This window comes from Cetorhinus maximus, chromosome 18 (genome assembly GCF_964194155.1).
Source record: "Cetorhinus maximus chromosome 18, sCetMax3.hap1.1, whole genome shotgun sequence".
Classification (NCBI taxonomy): Eukaryota; Metazoa; Chordata; class Chondrichthyes; order Lamniformes; family Cetorhinidae; genus Cetorhinus; species Cetorhinus maximus.
Genome location: NC_135896.1, coordinates 74,613,610 through 74,639,649, shown reverse-complemented (window position 1 = coordinate 74,639,649; position 26,040 = coordinate 74,613,610). Strand labels below are relative to the sequence as shown.

The 26,040-nt window shown below is 46.6% G+C and overlaps 1 protein-coding gene across 3 annotated transcripts in view; it reads right to left on the bottom strand.

Annotated features, from left to right (window-relative positions):
• plekhd1 (pleckstrin homology domain containing, family D (with coiled-coil domains) member 1) overlaps positions 1-18,749 on the bottom strand; it is a 100,922-nt gene extending 82,173 nt beyond the window's left edge. For all 3 annotated transcript variants that reach the window (XM_078562985.1, XM_078562986.1, XM_078562988.1), the window contains exons 1-2: positions 18,482-18,749; positions 13,193-13,286 (exon numbers count right to left, since the gene is read on the bottom strand). In XM_078562985.1, the coding sequence (XP_078419111.1) occupies positions 13,193-13,286; positions 18,482-18,630 (243 nt within the window). In that variant the 5' untranslated portion in view covers positions 18,631-18,749. The remainder of the gene's footprint in view (positions 1-13,192; positions 13,287-18,481) is intronic.
• Between the last annotated feature and the right edge of the window lie 7,291 nt (positions 18,750-26,040).

The following is a 26,040-nucleotide window of genomic DNA, read 5'->3' as shown; positions in this document are numbered from 1 at the left end:
AACCCACAACCTCTAATGCTGAGAAGGGCAAGGAAAGCAGACACAATACGAATACCACCACCTGCAAGTCCCCGTCAAAGCCACACACCATTCTGGCCTGAAACAATATCACCATTCCTTCTCTGTCGCTGAGTCAAAATCCTGGAACTCCCTGCCTCACAGCACTGTGGGTGTACCTACACCACATAGACTGCAGCAGTTCAAGAAGGCAGCTTATCACCACCTTCTCAGGGGAAATTAGGGATACTGGCCTTGCCACCGACACTCACATCTCAGGAATGAATTAAAATATCCAGGGCCCATCACACGCCTATAACCTGACGTTCAACTTGTTACATCTGATTAAATTGCAATCTGCTGTTCTACTTTCATGATACATTGTTCTTGTATGAAATCTCTATGTAAATTGCAGAGAATAACAGGTTCTGCATTGTGTCACATGGTGATTCTTGTTGCAGTTAGTAGAATTGCCAAAGGCCAGGGAGAGTGCTAGCTACAATCCATAGCTGTCAGAGTCAGCCAGAAGTCAATATCTTCTTTACGTCTACCCCTTCATCAATTTAAACTTCTCCATCAGAGTTAGCCCCTCAGTTTGTTCTTTTCTAGCCTGTTTAGTCTTTTCTGATAGTTATAACTTCAGTTCAGGCATCATTATTGTCAATCCTTTTGGCACCTTCTCTAATGCCTCAATATCCTGCTGTAAAATGGAGATGTGAGCTGTGCACAGTACTCCAAGTGTGGACTGACAGGTTCATCACCAATTTTTGCAGTTGATCCAATTCATGCTATCTGGAGCATGTTATATTGGGAAATATACGAATGATTTTAGACCAATGAATAATTAGCCAATGAAGACTCTCATTCATTAGTGCCTAGCATTTTCTGGTATGTGAACCTTTCCATTTCTTCACAGTCCCTGCTTATTGCAGCATACTTTATTTCTTCAACATTGGAAAATAAGACTTCTAAAGCACCTTTTATGACATCATGACATCCCAAAGCACTTTACAGCCAATGAAGTACTTTTGAAGTGTCACTGTTATAATGTAGGAAATGTAGCAGTCAAATTATGCATAGCAAACTTCCACAAACATCAACGAGAGTGTGGTAATGACCAGATAATCTGGTTTAAGCATTGGTTGAGGGATAAATATTTGCCAGGACACCAGGCAAAACACCCCTGCTCCTCTTTAAATGGTGTCATGGGATCTTTTACATCCAACTGTGAGGGTAGATGGGGCTTCCGATAGTGCAGCACTCCCTCAGTACAGCACTGGAGTGTCAGTCCTTTTGATTTGGGGAATGGTGAGAAGGTGGAACTCATTACCAGGGAGTAGTTGAGGTGAGCAGTGAAGCAGCATTTAAGAGGGAGCTGGATAAACAATATGAGTGACAAGGGAACAGGGGGATATGTTTGTAAGGTTAGATGAAGTAGGGTAGGAGGAGGGTTGTATGGAAAATAAACACAGGCAGAGACCAAATGACCTGTTTCAGTGCTGAACATTCTATATAATTCTTTGTCAAAAAGGACACAGAGAATGAAAGGAAAATAGATAGGATGGTGCTAGTGCAGGTTTAATTATCTTTTATAAAATTGTGCTTTAGGTTTCCAATTCATTGTTTAGGCTTAATATTACAATAGTAATGATTTTTGAGGAGATTACTTATCAGTGGTTATTTGTTAGGCCAAACACCTAATAAAACAAAACTGGCCAACCCAGTAAATTTGGAGTTCCCCTAAACTTGTTGAAACTGTTAAAACAAAGGTTGGGATAGGGAAACACATCCCAAATTCAGTTCTGTGGCTTTGATTTAATTGCGACCCAGGCTGATGGGATGAAGTATCCCCTCCGTCTTCCACACCTAGAATCTAAGGGTGGAATTTAATGCTCTTCCCCACGGTGAGTTTGGTCTGAGGGGCATTTAATTAGGCAGGTGGTTAGTGAGTGAGAACTCTGCCACTTTCCTGCCACTGCCCTGACTAAGTCTGTGGCGGGAAGGCTCTAGGAAGGCTTTCCTGCCCTGCAGCCAACTGAGGCCCTTAAGTGGGCAATTAATACTCACTTAAGGGCCTCATCTCGCTGCTGCTGCTATTTACCCACTGGCGGGCAAGGGACTCACCATGCAAAAGCCTGAAAAGCAAACCCTCCGTGCCAGATCAAGGGATTCAGCATCAGCCACCTTCCTGCCCTTGCTGCTGATCCCACTACCTCTTTTCTCCTGCAACCCTCACCCTACAATTCCCTCTTTGACCATCACTCACCTGTGCCTGGGTACAGTAGCAATCCTAGGTCTCAGATGGGTGTAATACAGGCAGCAGCCACTGCCTTCCAGATGGTGCTACTGAGCAAAGAAGAGCTGTCAGCCTCTGATTTGTTGGCAGCTTTTGGTAGGTGGGACTTCTGCCCACAGGGTCCTTGGTCCCAAAGACGGCCCACCACTCTCCAGTTAAGTGCTTGGTTGGCACTTAATTCAGTGGGCCTTCCCAAAAAGAGGCGATACAAGGCACTTACTGGCTCTGCAGCCAGCGGGTGAGAGCCCCATCGCCTCCATTAAATACTGCCCTAAGTGTCCAATGTGACAATGCTCCTCTGTGTATATGCATGGTAAAACACCGAGTCGGGTAAATGACCACCGGATGAAAATGTCAAGATCAGTCTTCCCACACAGTCATAATGTCCCACTCTATTGACTTAACCTCATAATCTAGGCTGGTACTCAAGTGCAGTACTACAGGAGTGCTGCACTGTCAGAGGTACCATTTCTCGGATGAGACGAGACATTAGCCAGGGACTCAACTGCCCTCTCTGTTGGATGTATAAGATCCCATGGCACTATTCAGAGAAGAGCAGGGGAGTGCTCCCAGGTATCCTGCCCAATATTTATCCCTAAAGCAATATCACTAAAAACAGATGATCTGGTCATTTATGACATTGCTGTTGGTGGATGTTTGCTGTGCATTAATTGGCTGCCCTGTTTACTACATTACAACGGTGACTACATTTCAAAAGAAAAAATACAACATTTGGCGGAATTGTCCCAGACTTACACAAAGTGCAGTAGCAGACGGCAAAACGGACGTTTCATCTGCTGGCTGCAATGGCGGCTTTTCATGCCATATTGTCCCCTTACCGGCACGGCCACCTCTTTGATTATGCAGTCACGGGGAACAAGCCGGATCGCTGGCGGGCGGGCTCAGATTTGCCCGCCACGCCGTGACCTCAGTGCCTCACTCTGGGCGCCATATTTAAAGCGCACCTGAGCGCATGCCTACTTCATGGTCTTCAGAGCAGGACTGCTCCAGGTGACAGCCCCAAAAGCAAAGAAGACGGCAGCCCCCAAATTACTGACGCCTCTCTGCGGCACCTGCTGGATGCAGTGGAAGGCCACTACCATGTCCTCTACTCCCACTCTGGCCACAGGAGGTCCACCAGAGTGACCGATCTGGCCTGGGAGGCAGTGGCAGCAGCGGTCAGCATCACTGGAGCACAGAGGAGGCCAGCCATCCAGTGCAGGAAGAGGATGAATGCTCTCATCCATTCCGCCAGGGTAAGTCAACCACCTCATCACTCTCAACTCACACACACAAACCCATCACACATCCACAAGGATCTCACACCTCAAAGGACAAGACCACTAACTCTCACAAACACCCTCACATCTCCATCAGGCTCATGTCCTCTCGAGCTCACGTCCTCAACCCATCCACGGCTCTGCTCACCACAGAAACATTCCACGCAGTGCCATGTGTCCTGTTCATGCTCTCTCCATCTGTTCCCATGCTGGAGAAGCTGGCTCACAACAACAGGGAGAGGTCCTAGACTGGGGTGGAGTGGCCCACGTTAGGTCCCTCACTCACTTTGAGGAGCATGCTATCGCACTGACTGGTGAAGATACGGACTGTGTCTGCAGTTACATTGAGGTTGGCACGAACTCCCAAGTGGAGGATCCTGCTCCACATCATCCCTCTCTCGGCCCAACTGTGAGTGCTCTCTCTCCTGCTTTTGACTCTGCTGACATGCACTAATTATCGCTATTTTGGTTTACAGGAAGCTCTGCCAAGCGACCAACACTCTCAGCCAACCAGTCCCTCAGCTCCATCCAGGTCCTCATCTTCAGACAAAGGGATACCTCCTCCATTGAAGAGCTGGAAATAAGCAGCCTGGAAGACCCGTCACAGCGCTTACCCACACCCTCCACCAGCGCAGAGGCATGGACCTCGGTAGGACCTAGATCTAGAGCAGGCTCGGTGGTCACCGCACGGACATGTGTCCCCGGCAGGAGGCAGGTTCAGCTGAGCTCCCCAGCACTCAGAGGACTGCTGGGGAAGAGGCAGCTGTGAGGTCCGAGTCAGATGACGAGCCTTTGAATTTGGCCTTCCAGCTCATTGTGGAGAATCAGCAGAACGCAGGCGATCATCACGCAGAGCTGTTGCAAGCCCTCAGGAGTGGTATGCAATCGAACGAGTGCGGCCGCCTGCTCTCTGATGAAGTGGTGCCCACATGTGCATGCATGGAGGCCTCCATGGGAAGGATGCCAGACGCCATGGAGACCCTGGTCTAGAAGAACGCGGGGATGCACACACACCTGCACTCCGTTGCAGTACCATGGGTGAGTTCCTGCAATGGCAACGCAAGAGGGAAACGAGGCACCTCGACATCCCTCCAGGTGCTCCTTCTCCTCAAGGAGTCAGGCTGGGGCCCTCAGGCACCCAAAGGGAAGAGGAGCAGTAGCTGGACACCCCTGGGTCATCCACTCAGGAATCTCAGAGGCTGTCTGCTCCCTCCAAGTTCTCTTTGCCTGTGACCCCCTCAACCTCATGCTCTGTCACTGCAGAGGGAGCAGCTGGCCCACAGGAGGGCAGCCAAAGCAAGCTGGGGCCCTCAAGGCCTCGGCTCCCCAGAGGATGCATGCCAAAGTCATCAGAGGCAACAGGGCCAACCATTGCACAGGCTGTCTCCCCCCTCCTGCAGATGCCAGGGCAGCACCTGGAAGAAGTGGTTGTCCTGAAAAAGTTAAGAATGTCTGATCACAAGTAGTTGCACGAGTGGACACATTTGTCACTTTATAATCTGAAAATATATTCACTTTCACTGAGTAATGTGTAATGGTGTCTTTCAGCTTCATTGACAGGCTTCGCGAGTCCTGCCCCTGCACCCTCCCCGCTGACTAGCAGTTCGGCTGCGCGCAGCCGGACCATGTATGATTCTGGAGGGAGAAGTGTGTGTATGACAGGGCCTTTCGGAGCCTCGTGCAACCACTCTCCCACACACAGGGAGCCTTCCTCCATCACGCTCATCTCAATGTCCCGAGCATTTTCAATGCTGCCTGCTAGGGTTTGCTTTCAGTTGTCCATCTGAGCTGACCCGCATCTCTGCCCACCCACTGATCACACTCCCATGCAGCACCTGTGCACATCCAACACGAGGCTCCGCTCACTTTTGATTTGAAAAAACTGGCAGTCGTCACGTTTCTGCTCAGCTTCCCCGTCCTTTCCCCTCCCTCAGTTACCCATGTCCTGTCCTGCATCGTTGTTGACCCCCCGGCATCGTTGTTGACCCCCCGGCATCACTTTTCACCTCCCAACCGTCACTTACCAACCCGAACCCTTGTCTTTTTAGGATGTCCAGGCAAATGTGCACCTTCCCTATCTTCCTGATGATCCTATCCCCATCCACAATGACTTCCCTGACCTCCTCCTTCCCACCCCCAGGTCCCTTGTACTGCTACCGTCGCACCCTCACCCTTCCAGCTCACTCTGCCCCCTCTCATACTCACCATTCCCTCCTACCACACCCACCATCAGTTCGCTCTCCAGGAGGCAGTCATTGACTCCACAGACCCTTCCCTTGCATGTTCACCTGGACATACCCCACTTATCCCTCCTCCACCTTTACTCCCTCCTCCACCCTTACTCCCTCCTCCACCCTTACTCCCTCCTCCACCCTTACTCCCCCTTGAAGTCCTTCTCCCCCATGAAGTCCTTCTCCCCTCCAAACTCCTTCCCTTACACGTTCCTCCCCCTGTACTCCCTCCTCCCCCCTCCTAACCTCAACCCCCCCCAGGACACCTTGCTCTCCCAGTCAAACCTAGACCTTCCTCTCCCACTCCTCCCAGAACACTTTCCTCTCCCACTCACAGCTGGACCTTCCTCCCCCACCCCTCCCCAATCATCTGTAACACCCCGTGGCCAAGATGGTGATGCTCCGAAACAGACCCGAGACATCAGCTGGAATTTTCCAGGTGGACGGTGTGGGACTATACAGCAAGAAGGCCAAATAACAGTTTCATGCCATCGTAAAAGCAGTTTGTGATCGTCTGCTCCACCTGTCAACGCAGGCTGCGTTTCCCTCTGCTGTATATAGGGAACCTAATTTAAATACTTTAGCATCCCATTATAAGCCTTGTTCACTGGAATCACCCCCTCATGCTGGATCATCCGGGCATGTCAGTGTGATTGCACGCCGGTGTGTTTCACAATAAGTGACATGCACCTGGCAAGCTGTACTTCGCTCGAGACTTCGAGGTTTGTTGCCTACCTTTCTTCGGGCAGCACTCGCGGTCATCAGCACCAGGCTTGGCACGTAGCACCACATCACTTTTAGGGCGGCTCACAGGCAGGTCTCCTACCAGACCAGTCATAAGTCGGGGGTGGCGGCGGGGCTAGGGCTTGCTTGGGGAAGGTGGAAAGTGTCCTTGGGCAAGTGAAGAGGCTGCAGGGCGAGGGCTGTACTGGGGGGTATGCCAGGGTGTGGCGTGTGTGGGGGCATATGTTGATCTATGCAAGTGGCCTCAAGAAGTTGAGGGGTGAGGAGGCAGTCTCCAGAGGAGATGAGGCCAGATGGCGATGTGAGGGTTTGTGTGAGAGAGTGAGTGGTGATGTTCCTTGAGCTGGCAGTGAGTGAGATGCCAGTGAGAATGTGTGAGTTTAGAGTGACGAGATGGTTGCCTTATCCTGGTGGCACAGATAAGATCATTCATCCGTTTTCTGCTATGGATGGTCAACCTCTCATGCAGCGTTGGCACTGATCACCTCTGCCACCACCTACCAAGCTGGAGTGGGCCTCCTGCAGCCAGAGCAGGGTAGAGGACATCGTGGCGGCCTCCATGGTGTCCAGAAGGCATACCAGGGATGTGTCATTGAATGAGGAGCTGCACTCTTCTTGGCTTTTGGGGCCATGTCTTCACCAGAGAAGTTCTGGGCTGCAAGCATTGAGAAGTGTGCACGTGACTGCAGTTTAAATATGGCTCGCTGTGTGAGGAAGTGGCGAGGTAACGGTGTGGTGGGAAAATTGGAGGCCGCCCACCAGCGAGATAGCATGTTTCCTGTGGCTGCATGATTAATGAGGTGGGAATGGGATGAAACGGCACAAAAACCCGTCATTGTGGCCAGCAGGTAAAATGACTTTTTTCCCGCCCGCTACTGCACTTTGTGCAAATCTGGTATGATTCTGCCCACCAACCTTCCGTGAGCTGTTTCATGGTGGAGCCTTGACCATGAGAATCCGCCCAGCATGTGATGCACATTTTCCCCCATGGTCCGGTAACTGTTGGGCTCCAGCATCTTCTGCTCTTCAGATGTCGCGATCTGAGCAAGGCCCTAACGGTAAATCCCGACTTCTGCACGTCACACTTGTCCAGATGTGTTCTGAGCTGGCGTGTTTTCCTGCCAGCATAATGATAAATCTGGCATGGGGGGGGATGATTCCAATCAGGCCTTACTTTGCATCCCATTAGTGGGATGCAAAGTGAGTTCACATCGGTGGCCAGCGGGATTGGCGTTCCGCCATGGTGGACATCATTGGGTGATTCTGCCGTGCTTTCAAACCAGCATGAAACCGATTTTTGGCCTTCTTGCTATATTGTCCCCCCACCCACCCCCCCATCCACGCACCCGCCGTGATGCCTGATGCCAATGGGACTGGAGAATTCTGACCATTGCCTGTAAAGTGCTTTGAAATGTCTGGTGGTCCTTGCAGAACTTTTCATGTAACCTGTTTGTGCCATAATTAAAAAAGGAACCGCATCCAAGACCTGAAAACGGATTCTATGGTTATCATCGTATTGCAGTTTGTAGGATATTGTTGTGCATTGATTGGCTGCTGTATGTTGTGCATTACAACAGTGACGACAATTCAGAAGTACTTCATTGGCTGCAAAGCGCTTTGGGACATCTTGAGATTGTGAAAGGCGCTACATAAATGCAAGTAACACTTTCTTTTACATCAGGTATACAGACACTGTCCACCTTACCCAGGGAAATGTAATCTCCTGAGAGAGGTGACCAAACAGATAAAAAACACAGGTCAATTAGTCAGACTCCCAGAGATGATAAGGCTGCTTAAAGTACAACACTTAATATTGCTCATGGCCTGGGGGATTGGTATTTTGGGTCAGTGCTGTATTTTTAGTCACAACTAATAACTGAAAAATGGTGCATTTTGTAGGACACGTCACATGAGGCTGCCTGCTGGAAACATTTCAAGGTTGACTCTTGAAGAATGACAGAAAGACAGAGCCTCAGTTACTGGCGACTTACAAGTATTTGATGCCAATTGATGCCAATGTGGTACTGATAGTTTATGAGAGCACTACTCGAAGACTACAGTGAGTCTGAATGTTTCCAACTTGTGGCTCTGCAACAAAACCTGGAATAATGGGTCACAAGGGGAGATTCAGCTGATATGATCACTGGGCAGTTTCTTCATGGGCGGTCGATCTGTAAACTCCACTTTTTCCCTAGGCAGCAAGTTGAGAATCTACCTCAGAAAGCCCTGAATTATATAAGAAATTTCATGATCTGCTATAGAAGCTGTCAAAGCTCACGCCCAGCTCTGTCCCACCCCCAGTCCCAATCTATAGAAAAGTTGAAAAAGAATAAAACTGGACAGATCACCCAGTATCGATTTAGGCATCACAAATAAGAACGGCACACCCAGCCTTGTCGACCCTGCAAGTTCCTCCTTACTAACATCTAGGGGCTTGTGCTAAAATTTGGAGAGCTGTCCACAGGCAACAGCCTTATGTAGTCATACACACTGAGTCATAACTTACAACGTGCCAAGTTCCTCCATCATCATTCCGAGGTATGTCCTGTCCCACCTTCAGGACACATCCACCAGAGGTGGCAGCACAGTGGTATACAGTTGTGAGGGATATGCCCTCGGAGTCCTCAACATTCATTCTGGACCCCATGAAGTCTCATAGTATCAGATCAGACATGGGCAAGGAAACCTCCTGCTGATTACCACCTACCACCCACCCTCAGCTGATGAATCAGTACTCCATGTTGAACACCACTTGGATGAAGCACTAAAGGTGACAGAGACATAGAATGTACTCTGGGTGGGGCACTTCAATGCCCATCACCAAGAGTGGCTTCTTAGCACCACTACTGACTGAGCTGGCCAAATCCTAAAGGAGATATCTATCAGACTGGGCCTGCAGCGAGTGGTGAGGGAACCAACAAGACAGAAATACCTACTTGACCTCATCCTCACCAATCTACCTGTCGCAGATGCATCTGTCCATGGTAGTATTATGGAGACGAGGTCCCATCTTCAAACTGAGGATCTGTGTTGTGTGGCACTGCCATGCTAAATGAGATAGACCAAGAACAGATCTAGCACTCAATTTAAAAGGTCCCCCTTTTAAGGCGGAGGTGAAAAGAATGCTTTTCTCTCAGAGGGTCATTAGCGTATGGAATTCTCTTCCCCAGAAAGCGGGGAGGCTGGGTCACTGAATATTTTTAAGGCAGAGTTAGATAGATTTTTGTTGGACAGGGGAATCAAGGGTTTTGGGAGGAAAGTGGAATTGAGACCACAACCAGTTCAGCCATGATCTTATTAAATGGCGGAGCCTGCTCCTAAGACCTATGTTCCTATCAGCTCAAAGCTGGGCACCCATGAGGTGCCGTGGGCCATCAGCAGCAGCAGAATTGTATTCAACTACGATTTGTAACCTCATGGCCTGGCATATCCCTCACTCTACCATTACCATCAAGCTAAGGGCTCAACATTGGTTCAAAGAGGAGTGCAGGAGGGCATGCCAGGAGCAGCATCAGGCATAGGTAAAAATGAGGTGCCAACCTGATGAAGCTACACCACAGGATTATGTGCATGCTAAGCAGTAAGTGATAGACAGAGCTAAGCAATCTCAACCAATTAATCAAATCAAAGCTCAGGAAGGTCCCAGACCTCCGTCCTTAATAGCACTGTGGGTGTACCTACATCACATTGATTGCAGCAGTTCAAGGACGGGCTCAGCACCACCTTCTGAAGGGCAATTGAGGATAGGCATTAATGATCACATCCCATGAACAAAAGGAAGTCCCAGCCAATGTCCCAGATTCCAGGCCCAGTCCCAGTCCCATTTTCACATTTCAGCACTTGCTTTCCATTAGTAAAAAGCAGAACTTCTTGAGGCTTCATGTTTTTGAATCTATATCCATTAGAATACAAATCACCCGATCATTTAATAGAGCTCTGAGCTACACTGGAGTAGAATGCAGCCAGAATCTAGCTTTTAAAATGGTCAACTAGCTTGTGGACAACTTTGAGATGCACATAAATGGAGACTAGCCACTTGGGGAACATGATGGAGAGCTGAAAGAATGCATGGAACTGTCTCCCAGCAGGAGTTTTAGCCTTCAGGATGGGAGGAGGGAAAACTAAGATTCTTCTGGTTGGTTTTTAGGTATCAGCCATGGCTGAATGGGTAGCACTCTTGCATCTCAATCAGAAGACCCCCTCTCCCCATGACATCCACCCCGCGACCCTCTCCTGCTATCACTCACCAGTGGGTTCAAGTTCCACTCCAGAGACCTCAGCACATAATCCAGACTGATACTTCCAGTGCAGTACTGAGGGAATTCTGCCCTGTCAGAATTTCTGTCTTTTGGATGAGACATTAAACTGAAGCCCCATGTTCCCTTGCAGGTAGATGTAAAAGATCCCATGGCACTATTTCAAAGAAGAGCTAGGGAGTTCTCCCTGGTGTCCTCACCAATATTTATCCTTCAACCAACATCATTAAAACAGCTTATCTGGTCATTATCTCATTGCTCTTCATGGGGTCTTGCTGTGTACAAATTAGCTGCTGCATTTCCTACATTACAACAGTGACTAATTTCAAAAAAACTTCATTGGCTGTAAAGTACTTTGGGATGTCCTGAAAGGTGCTGTAGAATTACAAGTCCTTCTTATGTGTAGCAATGGATTGGCAAGGGCTCCCTCTGTAATGAACAGGAATTCTCTGTAAAATCACGAACAGGTTCTCTCGGAATCCATTTACAATTTTACTGAAAATAGCCAATTGGGAAACTTTTAACCACAGATATTGAGCAGAAAATTCCTTGGCCCTCGACCAGTTTAATTTTTAAAAACAAAAATAGTGCATGAGGTAATATAGAGCAAGCTACATTGAGTAAGATTGAAGGCTGCAAAATCTTTGCATTTACTGTACAGGATGTGGCCCATCCATGCTTTTGTTATCTCTAGAGTTGATGGGCGGAATTTAATTCCCTCCCCTGTGGCGGATTTGGTAGCAGGGGTCATTTAATTAGGTGGGTGGGTACCCTATCACCTTCCCGGCTCCACCCCAATTGAGTTTGTGGCAGGAAAGCCCATGGACAGCCTGCCTGCCTCATCACCAATTGAGATCCTTAAGTGGACAATTAATGCACACTTAAGAGCCTCATCACGCCGCTGTCAATATTAACCCAGGGACAGGCAGAGGGCTCACCCTGCTGGGGAGCATTATAGGCAAACCATGCAGGGCTGCTTGCAGGATCTCGGTTGGTGGGGGGTGCGGTTTCCCTCATTCATAGTCATTCAGTGCCTAGTCGAGGGACCTAACATCAGGAAGGATGGGGGCGAACAACTGAGAGCCATCCCCTACCCTTGCTGTTGACACCCCTACCCCGCGACCAATACCCCACGACCACCCCCACTCAAGGGTGGCATGGGATCCATCCAGTCTCAGGTGGGTGTGCTACAAGGAGCACCCAGTGCCTACCCAGAGACTCTGCCCATTTCAATACAGCTGCCAGCCTCTGATTGGTTGTCAGCTCTTGGTGGGTGGGACTTCTACCCCCAGTGTCCTTGATCCCTGGGAAGGTCTGCCTCTGTCCATAGTGGCACTTCATATGAGGGCGTTACCTACAAAGGTGATGTGAGGCTCCTGCCAGCTCTGCAGCTGGTAGACTAGACACCTGTCACCTCCACCTACCTTTTCCAATGCTCTCCTGGATGGTCTCCCAACTACACTCAAAGTAAATTTCAGATTTTCCAAAGCTCTGCTGCCCCTATCCTAACTCGCACCAAGTCCTGTTCATCCACCTGTGTTCGCTTACCTACACTGGCTTCAGGTTATGCAACATCTCAATTTTTAAAATTCTGATCCTTGTTTTCAAATCTCTCCATGACCTCATCCCTCCCTATTTCTGTACTCTATCCGGCCCCACAACCCTCTGAGAAATCTGCATTCCTCTAATTCTGGCCTCTTGAGAAATCTTGATTTTAATCATTCAACCATTGGTGGCCATGCTTTCAATTGCCTTGGCTCTAAGCTCTGGAATTCCCTTCTTAAACCTCCCTACCTCAGTCACCTTCTTTAAGCTACTCCTTAAAACCTGTCTCTTTGACCAAGCTATTGGTCACCTGTCCTGACCTGCCCTATTATCTCATTATGTGGTTCAGTGTCGAATTTTGTTTGATGGCTCCTGTGAAGCATTTTGGGACATTTTACTGCATTAAAAGTGCTTTATAAATGCAAATTGCTGTTGCATCTAGTGCTAGCATTAATTGACACAATTAAGAAGAAACTGTCCCTGACTGACGGGAGCATCATAATATTAACCAGATAATCTGTTTTAGTGATGTTGGTTCAGAGATAAATATTGGCTAAGACACTAAGGAGAATTCCCCTGCTCTTCTTTGAAATAACACCTTGGGATCTTGTACATCTACTTGAGAGAGCAGGTTCAATGTCACATCTAAATACTGGCACCTCCGACAGTGTAGCACTCTCTCTAGAACTGCAATCTAATGTGTGCTGAACTGTCTGGAGAGGGAGTTGAACCACAATATTCTGAGTAAGAGACTGACTAAGATACCAGAGTCACAGAGGACACTGTTGTTGGGAGATTTTCCTTTATTCACTGAATACATTGCACTGAGCAGCAGTTACTGACCTTGGGGTGTATGTTGAAGTATCTGTTGCTCTCAAAGTTTTTTCTTTCATTTTCCGCATAATAGAGCAAAAAACTGTCCTTGATGAGGAAGAATCTGGAAAAGAGGAAAAGATTCAGTGTGCCAGATCACTCAGACAATATCATACAGTACCAAACTAAACTAAAATCTTCCCAGTGACATTTAAAACAATACCCAATTGTGTTCAATTGGATGATATCTCAACTGAAATTCTGTCTGTGTTGGATGGTATACAATTAAAAACATATAACATGAGGATTCAACTCATTGGTATCAATAAGAAAACTCAACACAGAGTTTCACCACACTTCAGGAAAGATATACTAGCTTTGATGGGGCTACAGTGCAGATTCACCAGAATCATACCAGGGTCCGAAGTATTAAATTATGAGGATAGGTTACACAGAGTAGACTTGTATTCCTTTGAACATAAAAGATTAAGGTTGATCTAATTGAGGTATTTTAGATGATTAAATGATTTGATAGGATATTTCCTCTGGTGGGGGAGTCCAGAACAAGGGGGGCATAACCTTAAAATTAAAGCTAAGCAGCTCAGGAGCAATGTCAGAAAGCTTATCTTTTCACAAAGAGTAATGGGAATCTGGCATTCTAATTCAGAAAGCTGTCTAGGCCAGGATCAATTGAAAATTTCAAAACTGAGGTTAACACCCTTGCCTAACAAAAATTAATCAAAGGTTTTGGAGCTAGGTTGATGGAGTTAAGGTGCAGATCAGCCATGATCTAACTGAATGACCGAAGAGGCTGGAGGGGCTGAAGAGCCTCCCTTTGTTCCTAGGATTCTATTAAAGCACTCAGAACAGTTATTTTCTTGGGCATCAATCCATTTAAAACTTCTTGAAATCCAGCAATAACAACTGATTTGGCCAGAAAGTTAATTGGTTACTATAACAAACTGATCACTGAGTGATCCAATACTGTATACACTACTACTAAATTGTGTTGCTAAGTGCTTTCTGGCACCTTAAACAGATGATTATTTAGATACTGAGCCAAACCAATATTACAACCTTTTTGCGCTGTATTTGTTCAGTCTTAAACTAGCATTCTGGTAATGTAACATTAAAGAGCTCATACCTCATCAATGTTGCAGACCAATGATCACAACAATCAGCAATCACTATAAAGAGTTCTGATCTGGAGTTCTGATGAAAGGTCATCAACCTGAAGCATTAAGTCTGTTTCTCTCCCCGCAGCGCCTGCCAAATCTGCTAAGTATTTTCTGTTTTTATTTCAGGTTTCCAGTATATGCACAGTTTTCCTTTTCTGTCACTACAGCTAGGGATAACTACAACCAGTGATTTAAATAAAAAATATTCTTTGACAGGATATGAACATTGCCGGCAAGACCAGCATTTATTGTCCATCCTTAATTGCTCATGAGAAAATGCTGCCTTTTTGAACTACTACAGCCCATGTGGTGTAGGTACATCCATAGTGCTGTTAGGAAGGGAGTTCCAGGATTTTGACCCAGTGAAAGTGAAGGAACATCAATATACCCTAGATGCCATTATATAAGTCAACCTTCAAAGCCTCAAAAAATCCCTCCAAAAATGGGGGTCAACTTATATACCAAGCATACGCTGGCATGATTGTGGCTGGTCGCCATCTTTTTCATCACCACGCGGGGGATGTGTGTGGGCATGTCTTAAATTCCCACACATCTTTGCAACATAGCCAATATCTCCTGCTTAATCCCTTGCACACAGTTATAAGGTAAGTGAAACATCCATTTGTGGAGCTGACTACTAATGAGAGTATAGCATAACATGGCTGAAAAGGGGGGCGGTGTTCGACTTATACGCCTAGTATATGTGCAAACAAGTTTCTGGCGCCGAGAAAATGGGGTTACCGGGTCAATTTATATGCTGTGGTCTCCGGTATTTTCAAATCTGGATGATGTGCGACTTGGAGACGAATCTTCAGGTGGTGGTGTTTCCATGCGTCTGCTGCCCTTGTCCTTTTAGGTGGTAGAGGTCGTGGGTTTGGAAGGTACTGTCAAAGGAACCTTGGTGAGTTGCTGCAGTGCATCTTGTATATAGTACACACTGCTGCCAATGGTGGAGTAGGTGAACGTTTAAAGTGCTGGATGGGGTGCTGATCAATCGGGTTGCTTTGTCCTGGATGGTGTCAGCCATCTTGAGTGTTGTTGGAGCTGCACTCACCCAGGCAAGTGGAGAGTATTCCATCACACTCCCGACTTGTGCCTTGTAGATGTTGGACAGGCTTTACGGAATCAAAAGGCGAGTTACTCGCCACAAAATTCCCAGCCTCTGACCTGCCCTTGTAGCCATAGTATTTATATGGCTGGCCTACTTAAATTTCTGATCAATAGTAACCCCCAGGATAAAAGCAAAAACAGAATTACCTGGAAAAACTCAGCAGGTCTGGCAGCATCGGTGGAGAAGAAGAGTTGACGTTTCGAGTTTTCGAGTAAGGACTCGAAACGTCGACTCTTTTCTTCTCCACCGATGCTGCCAGACCTGCTGAGTTTTTCCAGGTAATTCTGTTTTTGTTTTGGATTTCCAGCATCCGCAGTAGTTTTTTGTTTTTATTTTTGTAACCCCCAGGATGTTGACCGTGGGAGATTCAATGATGGTAATGCCATTGAATGTCAAGAGGAGATGGTTAGATTTTTTCTTGTTGGAGATGGTCATTGCCTGGCACTTGTGTGGCACAAAAGTTGCTTGTCATTTATCAGCCCAAGCCCGAATGTTATTCAGGTGCTGCTCCATGCAGGCATAGACTGTTTCAGAATCTGAGGAGTTGCGAATGGCACTGAACACTGAACAATCATCCCCACTTCTGACCTTATGATGGAGGGAAGGACTTTGATGCAGCAGCTGAAGATGGTTAGGCCTAGGACACTACCCTGAGGAACTCCTGCAGCGATGCCCTGGAGCTGAGATGATTGGTCTCCAACAACCAGAACTACATTCCTATGTGCTAGGTATGACTCTAAACAATGCAGAGTTTTGCCTCTATTTCTATTCACTTTAATTTTGATAGGGTTCCTTGATGCCACACTCAGTCAAATGCTGTCTTGATGTCAAAGGCAGTCACTCTCTCCTCACCTCTGAAATTCAGCTCCTTTATCCATGTTAAGCCTAATTCTATAATGAGGTCTGGAGTTGAAAGGCCTTGGCGGAACCCAAACTGAACATCGGTGAGCAGGACATTGGTGAGTAAGTGCCATTTGTACTGTTGATGACACTTTCCATCACTTTGCTGATAATCGAGAGTACACTGATGGGGCGGTAATTGGGTGGGTTGGATTTGTTCTGCTTTTTGTGAACAGGACATACCTGGGCAATTTTCCACATTGCCGGCTAGATGCCAGCATTGTAGGTGTACTGCAACAACTTGGCCAGGGATGGGCTAGTTCCGGAGCACAAGTCTTTATTACTCAGTATCCAGTACCTTCAGCCATTTCTTGATATCACACGGTATGAATCGAATTGGCTGAAAACTGGCATCTGTGATGCTGGGGACCTCTGGAGAAGGCTGAGGTGGATCATCCACTCACCATTCTGGCTGAAGATGGTTGTCTTTTGCACTGACGTGCTAGAGTCTGCCATCCTGAGGATGTCAAAGCACTGTCACTGCAGCCAGGATCACTATAACCAGCGATTTTTTTTATTATTCATTCATTGGTGTGGGAATTGCTAATCTTCAGCATTTATTACCTATCCTCAATTATCCTCGACAAGGTGATGGTGACCTGCCTTCTTGAACTGCTGCAGTCCCTGTTGTGTGGGTACACCCACAGCATTATTTGGAAGGGAGTCCCATGATTTTGATCCAACGACTGTGAGGGAACAGCGATATAGTTCCAGGTCAGGATGGTATGTGACTTGGAGGGATCCCTGCAGGTGGTGATGTTCCCATATGTCTGCTGCCCTTTTCCTTCTAGGTGGTAGAGGCTGTGTGTTTGGAAGGTACTGCCAAAGGAGGCTTACTGAGTTACTGTAGCGCACCTTGTAGATATTATACACTGCTGCTACTGTGTGTTGGTGCTGGAGGAAGTGAATGTTTAAGGTGATGGATGGGGTACTGATGAAGCGAGCTGCTTTGTCCTGGATGGTGTTGAACTATTTTAGTGCTGTTTGAGCTGCACTCACCACACTCCTGACTTGTGCCTTGTAGATAGTGAACAGGCTTTGGGGAGTCAGGAGGTGAGTTACTCACTACAGAATTCCCAGCCTCTGACCTGCTCTTGTAGCCACAGCATTTATGTGGCTGGTCAGTGGTAACCCCTAGGATGTTGATGGTGGGAGATTCAGGGATGGTAATGCCTTGAATGTCAAGGGAAGTTAGTTAGATTCTCTCTTGTTGAAGATGATCATTGCCTGGCACTTGTGTGTGTGATTGTTATTTGCCACTTATCATCCCACTTCTAGAATGCAACAAGATTATCAAGCAGTTTCCCTCATAAAAATTCATTAAACCAACAGGAGAGGAATTTTATAGCAACGCAACCACCTATGTTGCTAATATTGCATGGTTGGACTTCAACTCTCTGGAAGTTAAAATAGACAATTCACTCGGTGTCATTTATACCTAGTGGGGTTACCTCCAGCTCGATATAGATCATGTGTCAGTCACAAGAATCCACTAGAAATATCTCTCTTATTCTTTAGAAAGCGTAGTAGAAACACAATCATTATATTTAAAAGAGTTTTGCAGGCATTGGTCGGACCATCGATTAAAACGAATAACAGTGCCAGACTTTCACATTTCAGCTTGTGATCTAATGACTGCAGGACCAGCCCCCACATCCCCGCTCTCTGATGTTTAAAGGGCGCTTGTTTAGAAACCGGTTGGGCACCGATAGTGACTGAGCTGATTATAAAAACAATGCAGCCACTGAAAAAAAGGAGCTGGCTCTGACTGACTCTACCCGAAGGAAAATCTACCCAAAGGTGAACTTTTTTTGGGCCATAATTTGTTTTGAAGGCGGAGCTATGAAAACACTCACCTGCCAAAGCAGAGAAATAACAGCCCGGATTTATTGCCCTGGTGAATGTTAATTTTAAATCTGGGCAGATTTCAACCGCACTGGAGCAGCCTGAGCACCGAAAGAAGCAAGGTGCAGACAGAAAAGACAAACAAAAAGAGAAACAACCGACACAAATAAATAAAACTAAAATCCAACGACAAAGCCCTAAACAAAAGGCTGAGCAGTCAGGAAGCCTCAGCCAGTTAACGTCTGAGGTTAACAGCACTCAAAAAAAAAATAAAGAGTAAGTCACCTTTTGGACCATTTAGCAGACTGTCTCCCGAAGGGTCTCTTCCACAGGACTCCGTGCAGTTGCACCTTGGTGCTAATATCCAGCTTGTCTGCCTCTGTATACTCGGTGAAGTAGGACGGCAGGATTGCCGGCGGTTTGGAGCTGAACATAGCCGGGCTGGGCGAGGCTGGGGCCAGAGATGTGGAGAATCAGTGCGGCTCCGGAGGAGGAGGAGGAGGAGGAAGGCACTGAACCTCCGAACATGAAGCGAAGGGATGGGCAGAGTCCCGCCTGGAACTGCTCAGCTGCAGGATTGTACCCAGCCCAACTCCAACCCATTCCCTCCCTACTTCCTCTTGCCTTGAATCTCTAGCGGCTTTTATCGAAACAGGTGAATAGCATCGTCACAGGAACAGGAGGAGACCATTCAGCCCCTCCAGCCCGTTCCCCCATTTAATTATATTATGGTGATCTTAATTCTATTTGCCCTGGCTCTGCAACCCCTAATAGCCACACTCAACTAAATTCTATCAATCTCAGTTTTGAAACGTTCAATTGACACCACCCCCCACCCCCCTCCCCCGCTTCCTAACAGCCTTATGGGGGAAAGAGTTGTTTCTCTTTATCTATCATATCAAATCCTTTGTTCATCTTAAACACCTCAATTAGATCACCACTTAATCTTGTACACTCCAGGGAATACAAGCTAAGTCTATGCAAACTTTACCCAAAATATAACCCGTTTAGCCCAGCTATCATTATGAAATTCCATTAATTTTTCTGATTAAAAGGCTCCCTTCTGTACTGTGGGTCAACACTGTCCCAACACTGGAGATACTGTGGTCATTCTTCTCTGTACTGTGGATCGACACTGTCCCCTAACACTGGACACATTGTGGTCACTCTCCTCTGTACTATGGATCTACACTGTCCCAACACTGGACACACTGTGGTCATTCTCCTTGTACTATGGATCTAAACTGTCCCAACTCTGGATGCACTGTGGTCATTCTCCTCTGTACTGTGGATCTACACTGTCCCAATACTGGACACACTGTGGTCACTCTCCTCTGTACTGTGGATCAACACTGTCCCATCACTGGACACGCTGTGGTCACTCTCCTCTGTACTGTGGATCAACACTGTCCCATCACTGGACACACTGTGGTCACTCTACTGTGGATCAACACTGTCCCATCACTGGACACACTGTGGCCACTCTCCTCTGTACTGTGGATCAACACTGTCCCCTAACACTGGACACATTGTGGTCACTCTCCTCTGTACTGTGGATCTACACTGTCCCAACACTGGACACACTGTGGTCATTCTCCCTGTACTATGGATCTACACTGTCCCAACTCTGGATGCACTGTGGTCATTCTCCTCTGTACTGTGGATCTACACTGTCCCAACACTGGACACACTGTGGTCACTCTCCTCTGTACTATGGATCTACACTGTCCCAACTCTGGATGCACTGTGGTCATTCTCCTCTGTACGGTGGATCAACACTGTCCCATCACTGGACACACTGTGGTCATTCTCCTCTGTACTGTGGATCTACACTGTCCCAACACTGGACACACTGTGGTCACTCTCCTCTGTACTGTGGATCAACACTGTCCCAACACTGGACACACTGTGGTCATTCTTCTATGTACTGTGGGTCTACACTGTCCCAACACTAGACACACAGTGGTCACTCCCCTCTATTGTGGGTTGACACTGTCCTAACACAGGAGACACTGTGATCATTCTCCTTTTTACTTTAAAAAAAGTAACTGTGGTCACTCTTCTATGTACTGTGGGTCTACACTGTCCCAACACTGGACACACAGTGGACATTCTCCCTGTACTGTGGGTCTACACTTTCTCAACACTGGACACACTGTGGTCACTCCCCTCTGTACTAGGGATCTACACTGTCCCAACACTGGACACACTGTAGTCACTCTCATCTGTACTGTGGGTCTACACCAGGGGTAGGCAACCATTTTCTTATCAAAAGCCACTCACACATAGACAAAATCAGTCGCAGGCCACACATGTAAAAACCAATTTAGTTTATATATTTTTAGAGAGAATGTAGAAATGTTCAAATCACCCATTGCTTTAATGCAATGGCTGAGTTTGCTTTTCCTTAATGAGCCTTGTTATGTCTGCTGGCACTGATAATGTTGCCACTCGCAGCTGGCTTTTCTCTCTCTCTGTCTCCCTCCTTTCTCACTCTTTCTGTCTGTCTCTCTCTCTCATTCCCACTCTGTGTGTGTCTCTCTCCCCTTTCCCACTCTGTATCTCTCTCTCTCTCTCTCCTTTCCCACTCTGTCTCTCTCTCTCTCCTTTCCTACTCTGTCCGTCTCTCTCTGCTTTCCCACTCTGGCTGTCTGTCTCTCTCTCCTTTCCCACTCTGTCTCTCTTTCTCGCCACCTGACCGGCAGCCAGAAGCTTCCCGTCCCTGCCTTGCACTCCTGCTCCTGGATCTCGGGCCTTGCTCTCTCCCCACAGCCTGGGCCACTGATGACTGAGGCTGAGGCTCAGGCATCAGAACTTGGCGGCGGCTGACCTAGAGAGCAGCATGCTGGGGTGGTGGGGGGGAGATTTTGAAATCTCATCGTGGGCCAGATGAAAAAGTACATCCCTGGTCTCCTGGTCTGTATTGTCCTAACACTAGACACACAGTGGCCACTCTTTTCTGTACTGTGGGTCGACACTGTCTTAACGCTGGACACAGTGTGGTCACTCTCCTCTGTATGGTGGGTCTACACTGTCCTAACACTGGACACACTGTGGTCACTCTCCTCTATACTGTGGGTCTATACTGTCCTAACACTGGACACACTATGGTCACTCTCCTCTGTACTGTGGGTCTACACTGTCTCAATAATGGGAGTTACGCTGTCCTAACACTGGACACACTGTGATCATTCTCCTTTTTACTTTTAAAAAATAACTTTGAACAAAACAAACAGAAATGAATATCTGAAAGGTCACCAACCTGAAACATTAACTCTGTTTCTGTTTCAACAGATGCTGCCAGACCTGCTGAGTATTTCCAGAATTTTCTGTTTTTATTTGTTAAATATTTACTTGTTTAAGGGATGACCCTAATCTCAGAAGTTACTTTTAAATATATCCAGATCACACTCATTGAATTTGTAAAAAAGTTTCCAAAAATTCATCCTAATTTTTCAGGTTTAAGAATAACACAGTTGCTGCTTGGAACTTAAAGTGTAAAATTGTAAGAAGAGATTGCAAAGTCTTGCTTTGTATTCTCTGGGGAATCTGCAGGTTGCGGGTGGTCTAACTGAAGTGTTTGCAGGGTTAAAGGGCATCAGGGCAGATACAGATTTTTTTTGGAAAAATATACTTTATTCATAAAATAGCTGAAAGAACATTACAAAACATTTCAAAATGGCCAACACAAAAAGTTTCTACCAGATTCAACTTACTTTCATGAGGTCATGAGGTGCTTCAATACAATCAATGAACGTTACAGACATTTCAACATGGTTATTACAGATGGTCAGACAGTGCAATTGTATTTAAGTCATCCACATAGATCATGTTGCACTCTGAGGTGCTTCAATACAATTGTGATACATGTAGTATTCACTGCATACATTCAATGTGAGTCATACAGCCCAAGTGGTCTAAACAATTCCCAGCCCCTCGGTGCACTGTGGCTGAAAGGTCTTAGACAGCGACCTTTCCCCATTACACCGTTGCTGCGGCTGCCCCAAGCTTTAGTGCGTCCCTCAGCATGTAGTCCTGGACCTTGGAATGTGCCAGTCTGCAACACTCGGTCGGGGACAACTCTTTGCACTGGAAGACCAACAAGTTTCAGGCAGACCAAAGAGCGTTTTTCAACGAGTTGATGATCCTCCAGCTGCAGCTGATGTTTGTCTCGGTGTGCATCCCTGGGAACAGCCCGTAGAGCACAGAGTCCTGTGTCACAGAATTACTTGTGATGAACCTCGATAAAAACCACTGCATCTCTCTCCAGACCTTCTTTGCAAAGGCGCATTCTACAAAGAAATTATTTTCTCTGGTGGGGGAATCCAGAACAAGCGTAATCTTAAAATCAGAGCTAGGCTGTTCAAGAGTGATGTCCGGAAGCACTTCTTCAAACAAAGGGTGGTGGAAATCTGGAACTCTATTCCCTAAAAGGCTGTGGATGCTGGGGGTCAATTAGAGCTTTCAAGACTGGGATTGATAGATTTTTATTGTATAAGGATATCAATGGATATGGAGCAAAGGCAGATTAATGAAATTGAGATACAGGTCAGTCATGATCTAACTGAGTGGCGGACTGGCCTCCTCCTGTCCCTAAACCCCATGTAACGGTTAAGGAACAGCTCCTGGATCACTTTAACAGTGATATAAATATTGCAGCTGTATTAAATCATGAATATGTATATATACATGTAAATATAGAATCATAAAATCTTATAGCACAGCCCATCCCATTGTGTCTGAGACACTTTTTGATAGAACTAGCCAATTAGTCCCATTTTTGCTGTTCTATAAAGTTTTATTTTCAAGTAATAATTCAATGCCCTTTGTTACAATTCGATCTGCTGCCACCCACTCTTTCAGGCTTGCATTCCAAATACAACAACTTACTACATTAAAAAAAAATCCCTATCTCCCTTCTGTTTCTTTTGCCAATTACAATATCTTAAATCTGTGTCCTCTGGTTATTGACCCTCCCCAGCTAATGGAAATAGTTTCTCCCTATCTGTTCTATTAAAACGCCTCATAATTTTGAGAACCTCCATTAAATCTCCCCTTAACCTTCCTTGCTCTAAGGAGAACAATGCCAGCTTCTACAGTTTCTCCACGTAACTGAAGACCCCCATTTCTGGCATCATTCTACTAAATCTCCTCTCCACCCTCTTGTGGTGCCCAGAACTGGACACAATGCTCCAGCTGAGGCCTAACCACTGATTTATAACCATTTAGCTTAGCTTCCTTTTCTTTGTATTCTATTAATAAAGCCAAGGATTCTGCCTCTTTTTTAAACCGCCTTCTCAACTGCACTATCAAAGACTTATGTATATACACCTACCCCCTCACCCCCCACTGCCACCTCCCCCCAGTTGCTTTGTTCCTGAACCCCCTTTAAAATTGTTATAATTTATTTCATTGAGTCTCCTTTAAAGTTTTGTATAGAGATGGAGGTTGGAGAGAGGAGGAGGGGGTAGAGAGGGAGAGGAGAGAGACGGGGAGAGGAGAGAGGGAGATTGGGGGACGAAGAAAGTGCCTTTGTTGAAAAAAATACATGTTTTGAATGACTAAGAGCTGCAGTGCAGATATTCTATTCCTTTTGATGTTTAAAACAATTATCTGATAGAAAATAAACACGCAAACCTTTTAAGTTGGTGACTTTATTGGTGAGGTCAGAACCCTGAAGAGCTTGCATGAGTTGAAGCCTTCATGCAGTGATTGCCTAAAGCCTTGTTCCTCTCAAGTGGAAAGGGGATGTTAACTAATGGATGTCTCCACTAGCTTTTGTTGATGTTTTTGGGCCCAGCCAGCAGAGCCTTGTGTGGGGAACATGCCAGGCAGGCCCCAATGAGGGAGAGTGGCAAACTAGTACACCACCTGCTGGGCAAGAGCAGCAATAAAATGCAAAACTTCCAGACAGCAAAGCAATTTGGTGAACAAATGAACATCCCAAAGCATTAAGCAGAGGAGAACGCAACCTCCAATACTGCTAGAACACTTGGGATGTTGGCGGTGTTAGCAAGGCATTGGGAGCCCTGAGAAGGCGGTGGTGTTTTTTCTTGAATCGCTGCAGGCAATTTGATATGACTCGAAACGTCAACTGTGTTCCTCTCCGCAGATGCTGTCAGACCTGCTGAGTTTTTCCAGGTATGTTTGTTTTTGTTTGTGACTAAAAGCCTTGCTGGGCCACTTCAGATGGCAGTTAAAAAGCAATCACACTGGTGTGTGACTGGGATCACTTACAGGGCAGGCCCGGTAAAAACAGCAGGTTTCCTTTCCCAAAGGGTATTAGTGAACAGGATGGGTTTTTAACAATTTGATAGTCCTGTTTTAGCAATGTTGTTTTTTTCATTTTTTCACAGAATGTGAGAATCGTTGACAAGGCTGGAATTCGCCATCCATCCCTAATTGCCCTTGAGAAGGAGGTGGCGATCCTCCTTCTTGAACCGCTGCAGACCGCCGGGTGTACCACAGATACACCCAAAGTGCTGTTAGGGAGTTCCAGGATTTTGACCTGGCGAATGTGAAGGAACTGTAATATGGTTCCAAGTCAGGATGCCATGTGGCTTGAAGGGGAAATTGAAGGTGGTGGGTGTTCCCATGTGCCTGCTGCCTTGTCGTTCTAGGTGGTGAAGGTCATAGGTTTGGAAGGTGCTGTTGAAGGAGCCATGGGTGAGTTGCTGCAGTGCACCTTGTATATATTACACACTGCTGCCACTTTGCGACGGTGGTGGAGGGAGTGAATATTCATGTTGGTGGTTGGGGTACCAATCAAGTGGTTGTCCTGGATGGTGTTGAGCTTCTTGAGTGTTTTGGAGCCACACTCATCCAGGCAAGTGGAGAGTATTCCATCACACTCCTGACTTGTTGATTGTAGATGCTGGACAGGCTTTGGGGAGTCAGGTGAATTACTCACCTCAGAATTCTCAGTCTCTGACCTGCTCTTGTAACCACAGTTATGTACTGTATATATGGCTGGTCCAGTTCAGTTTCTGATCAATGGTAACCCCTAGGATGTTGATGGTGGGGGTTTTAACAATGGTAATGCTATTGAATGTCAGGGGAAGATGGTTAGAATCTCTATTGTTGGAAATGGTCATTGCCTGGCACTTGTGTAGGGCGAATATTCGAAGGATAAATGTTGGATAAATCCTTGCTCTTATGATGCTTTATGTGCTCAACACTTGACTTGCTTAGAACTGGTATTTAAATCTTTAGTTAATTAATAGCCTCAAATCTGCAAGCTGTGGCATGAGGCTCCACTTAATCCATTTCAACAACAGAGTTACCACATTGCTGCTGTGCAAATGGTGTAAAATTGCCTCACAATTATTTTTCGAAAATGAATACAAAAGCCAAAAAGGAATGACATATATAACACGCAAATTGTAAGTGTGCTACATTTCTAGATATACATGGATTGAGGACATTGCACCAAAACAGCAACAGAAAAGGCAAGTTCCAACCATTTCTTAGCCCAAGATGCATTACAGCCTCAAAGTACAGTCTGATCTGTTACTCTGTAACATGCCAACATTTATATCTTACTCCTAGGAGCTGTTGTGACGCAATGGGAGAGCCGGCTCACACAATTTAATCCACTGGCTTGGAACTGAATCCTGTACTGCTGCTTCTTTAGTTCTCGGCCTGAAAAAAGGTTGGGCCCACAGCACCACAGTGGAATAAGGAGGCAGGTCCCAAATCCACCCCGACCGGAACAGAGATCAAACCCTGTGCTATTGGCACCAATCTGATCCACACTGGGCATCCAGCCAACTGAGCCAACTGCCCCACCACACCCCTAGCCAAGAAATCCGGGTTGCTGTGGCAACATGCACTTTTATATGCAT